Raw genomic sequence first — 4,705 nt, 5'->3', positions numbered from 1 at the left:
GGAAACCTTAACACCATGTAAACAGCTTGGAGCCTTCCCCAGATGACCCATGTCCCAGCGATGCAAGGGCTGATGATAGTCTCTGCCTCCAGAGGCTGTTTGCCCATGCAGGGCTGAGCCATCCAACCGATTCCAGCTCTGCAGCCAAACCTGACCGGGGACACCTTGCAGAGCTCTCCCTCACCTACAGCACCTGCCACGCCACATCCTACCCTTATTTTGCAGTGCCTAATTACTTTCTAGTGTGGGAGGACTTGGAGAACGTGCTGGAGTTGTTCATCCAGCCTCTGCAATCTGCTCTGGTATTTATAAACACAGCGAGGATGTGATTTGTGATGCAAGTGCAAGGTGGTGTGGTAGCTGCAGGATGAGTAACACCTTCTTCCGTGCACATCTGAGCTGTGGAGAAGGCCCAGAAAGCCTGTGAGGAAGGAAAGAGGCCTCCATAGGTGGTAGGTTCATACAGAGAGCAAGGAGAACAGTCTTCCTGGAGGAAACAAGACCATCCTGAGGTAGCATCAAAACCTCACTGCTATAAACATTTAAATCATTATTTATTTCCTTCCGTGCTTCCTGCTCTGGGATTTTTTTTTCCCCACAGAATATGGCCTGAAATACTTTGCAGGATATAACTTTGCCCTGACATACCTTTGCTCTTCTCCCTCCTTGCTGGAACTCGGTTGTGTTGGGCCATTGCAAGGCATTTTCATACCTTTAGGCTTCAAGCTCTTCCTACTGGAAGTGAAATCTCTTTTCCTTGTGTCAAACCCCTGCTTGTGCATAACAGAAGGCTTGTGTGGAATATGCATGAGGCTCCTTTTGGAAATGATAATGATTCCCTGGGTTGCTGTTTCCTGCTCCTCCTGTTGTGCAGCTAGGAAAGCCTTGGCTGGCTGGAGCTGCTGAACAGACTGGCTGGATTTACACTCGGGTAACTATCTAGTTCGGAGGGAGTTTGTTCAGAGGAAATAATTGTCATGTTGCTTTTTATTAGCAAAAACTTTATGGTTCCTCTTCTAATAGCACGTAGCTGTTGCTGCTTTCTTGAGTGCTGATGGAGATGCTGTTTGCCCTTACAGGTACAGCAAGCAAGAGAGATGCCAACAAGTTTCCTGGGCAGTGCCCTCCGGGGCACCTTCCTCTCCACGCTGGGGCTGTGGTGGTCTGTGCGGTACCCCCTGAGGTACCTCCGGAGGAACAGCGATGCCCAGAGCCAGCCCAGCTGTGGGGCACAGCGCCTGGAGGTGTTGGAAGGGGCAGTCAAAGCTTTCTTTGCTCTGGCAGGTACAAGATGATGAGTCTCTGTCCCAATCTCTACTGGCACTGTGGCCTCTCTCTCCCACAAGGCTGGGGCTGTTTGTAGTGGGAAGTGAGAGGGTGTGAGAGGGCTTGGGGACGTGCTTGTGGCTCTGGAGTCCTCAGCACAACAAGGACATGAACCTGTTGGAGTGGGGCCAGAGGAGGCCACAATAATGATGCAAGGGCTGGAATCCCTCTGTTGTGAGGACAGGCTGAGAGGGTTGGGGTTCTTCAGCCTGGAGAAGAGAAGGTTCTGAGGAGAGCGTCTTGCAGCCTTTCAGGACTTCAAGGGGGCCTATCAGAAAGACAGGGACAGACTTTTTAGCAGGGCCTGCTGCAACAGGACAGGAGGTGATGATTTTAATCTAAATGGAGGAGATTTAGACTAGATAGGAGGAAGAAATTTTTTTTTTAGACTGAGGGTGGTGAGACCCTGGCCCAGATTGTCCAGAGAGGTGGCCCATCCCTGGAACTGTTCCAGGTGAGGTTGGACAGAGCTGCTCTAGTTGCAGATGTCCCTGCTCCATGAAGGGGGATTGGACTAGATGACCTTTGAACGTCCCTTCCAACCCAAACCAGTCTGATTGTGGCATGCTCTGTGATGGGACCTTGTTACTATTCCTCTGGGCAGGCACCACTACTGCTTCACCATTGCACAGAAAGTTTTCCTGCAAGCTTGTCCTTTCCTTGTGTGAAGGGAAAACCGTAACTTCCTCTCTCTGCCCAGGGATACTCGTTGAGCAGTTTGTTCCTACTGGTCCCCACCTGCAGCTGTACAGCCACAAGACACACAGCTGGATGGAACTCACCCACTGGCACTACTCTACCATGTATCTCTTCTTCCTCCTCTCTGGCATCGTGGACATCGCCTCGCACTCCCCGCTCAAGCTGCCGCTTGGCTTAGACCGGCTCATGCTGGCTGTGGCTCTGCTCATCGAAGGTGAATCCTGCCCAGTGCCTGGGGGAACCATGCCATGGCTTAGGGGAAGCACTGGAGGGTCACCAGTGTGCAGCAGCCCCAAATCCCTGGCCTTTTTGAGCCTGGTGATATGCTGTGCAAGCAGCTGGGGGGGTCCGCAGCTGCATGATGGCACCGGCTGTATGCTGGAATCATCCCCACTCCCTGTTCCTCTCCAAATATTAACCAAACCATGGCTGGTCCTGGTGTGCAGGGGATGCAGGGGGCCCTAGGAATGTCACCTTCTCCTGGTAACAAGCATCTGGAGTCACAGAAGGGTGGTGTCCCCCCACCTTGATTGGATGCACAGGACAAACCCTGATACAGATCTCCCTGCCAGCCTTTGAACTGGAGGTCCCCATCATGGTGCTCCTTCTGACAGCCCTGACTGGGGCACAGATGGTTTGGTGTGTTGTGGGTGTGTTGTTTTGGTTTCTTAAATTATTATTATTTTTTTAAATAAAAAGCACAATCCAAAACAGCTCTCTTTCCCTAATGCAGTGTGAACCTTGGCAGGTTTGCTCTTCTGTTTCCATGACTACAGTGATGCTGCACTGGACCATCACCTCTACTCCCTGCTGGCTGTGGCTATATTTGCTGGAGCCCTCTGTGCCTTCCTAGAGGTATTCCTACGAGACCACATCATCCTGGAGACCTTCAGGACCAGCTCCTTCCTTCTCCAGGGCTCTTGGCTCTGGCAGGTCAGTGCATATCCAGTGTTCTCCAAGCCTTTGGCTTTGTGCCTGGGAAGACAAGCAGAGTGGAGCTGCTCTGCCCTTTACAGCACGTCTCTTGGAGTTAAACTCGTGGGCTGGTTGGAATATCTTAGGAAAAAATGAGGGTTAGTGCCAGAGCTGTCATCATGGAGATGTGTACGTGTACTGTATGCAGCATGGACAAACCTGTATGCTTAATGGAAATCAGACCCCACAAGGGTGGGAAACCACAATCATGAATTTCTTGTTCTTTTTATTGGGCCAAATTTCTTCCTCTGTTTGTTCCAAGTAACTGGAAATATCTGGAAACCTCTTGTGTAGTTGCCCAGCTTTGGATATCAGGAGAAACGTGCAGCCTGGCACTGTAGCCTTTAGGCTGTCTGTCCTCTTTCTCTGGGGGTGCTGGGCTGCACTGTGAGCCCTAAGGCTTGTCTGCAGAGCATCCCTCTCCTCTTGAAATGCACCCCTGAGTCAGTCTGGGGAGGCCCTTGGTGTGCTCAGGGGGTGCTGTGGGTGATGGTTCAGGTGTTAGGGTTATTATGCCTCTAGGCCATAGTCAGCTGCAGCAGCTTGGCTAAAAACAGGAGAAGGGAGGAGGGATGTGCTGAAGCCTGACTCGTGTTGGTGCCTTACCTCTGTTCTGTTTACAACCAGATTGGGTTTGTGCTGTCCCCTCCATGGGGAGGACCAGGCTGGGATCAGACCGACCACAGCAACTTCACCTTCCTCACCATGTGCTTCTGCTGGCACTATGCAGGAGCTCTTCTTGTCTTGGCAGCAAACTCTGCTGCTTCTCGCTGGTACGTTGGGAAGGGGGGTCCTGACACCACACACAAGCTGCCATGGCCAAGAGCAATGCCTTGACCCAGTGCTGCACGGGGAAGTCCAGGTGCTGGTGTATCACGGGGTGAAAGAAGGTGTCCATGCATGTCCAAACATGGACTAGCCCATGGGTTGGCTGGAAAGGATGGGCTTGGTGTAGCCCATCCTTTAGTAGCCTTCCCAAGCAGGCTTAAGTGAGCTGAGAGCTCTCACTGCCCACAAATGCCTGACCAGTCACTGTTCCTCCTGCAGCTGCAACGAGTCCTGCCAGCTGAAATTCGGGGACATCGACGTGGAGCTGGACTGTGGCATGTGCATCCGCAGAGGCAACAAGAGCTCCGACGGTGCCCTGCTGCCAGAGAGCCCCTCAGAGGACAAATGAGGCTGTGACGAGCATGGAAACCTCTTCCCTGTTGTCAATTAGAGCTTTTGAGATGAAGTTTTTAATTAGTCTTGATAAACTACACAGGCACTTGATAGTGGAGCATCAGAAGTGGGAGGCAGGACGCAGAAGGTGGAGTGCAGCACGAGAGCCAAGAGACTTTCCTGTGCACCCTTTGTGTCCAGCTGGTGTGGACTTTTTGGCTGTTCTTTTAGCATTGTTTTCACTTCTGCTTCTGCAGAAGAGAGCCAACCAGAGCTGAAGGAGCCTGGTGGCTGTCACTCACTCTGGTGTCAATGGAGAGGATGTTTTTTTGTACGAAGCTTGATGTGCACAGAGCATATGTGATCACTAATAAAGTACTTTAATGAACCATCTTCATGGGTCTCTTGAATACAATGCCTTGAAGTCAGAGGCACTGCTAAGGTGGTGTCTGGCTTCAAAACAGTTTGAGGGTGAGGATCAAGTGCCCAATGGATGGGATTGCACATGACTTAAGGTGGTCCAACGTGTGGAGAAAGGGGTGGG

General features: G+C 51.6%; 1 protein-coding gene across 1 annotated transcript; it reads left to right on the top strand.

Annotated features, from left to right (window-relative positions):
- Positions 1-1,097: 1,097 nt before the first annotated feature.
- Positions 1,098-4,177, top strand: LOC103779967 (transmembrane protein 45B-like). The gene is made up of 5 exons (XM_008947614.1): positions 1,098-1,284; positions 2,027-2,239; positions 2,774-2,958; positions 3,628-3,773; positions 4,048-4,177. Exons 1-5 carry the CDS (start codon positions 1,098-1,100, stop codon positions 4,175-4,177), a joined length of 861 nt encoding a protein of 286 aa, XP_008945862.1.
- Positions 4,178-4,705: the final 528 nt, after the last annotated feature.

Source organism: Merops nubicus, unplaced genomic scaffold, assembly GCF_000691845.1.
Source record: "Merops nubicus isolate BGI_N331 unplaced genomic scaffold, ASM69184v1 scaffold6749, whole genome shotgun sequence".
NCBI lineage: Eukaryota > Metazoa > Chordata > Aves > Coraciiformes > Meropidae > Merops > Merops nubicus.
The sequence above is the reverse complement of the archived record's forward strand: the minus strand, read 5'-3'. Positions and strand labels throughout refer to the sequence as shown.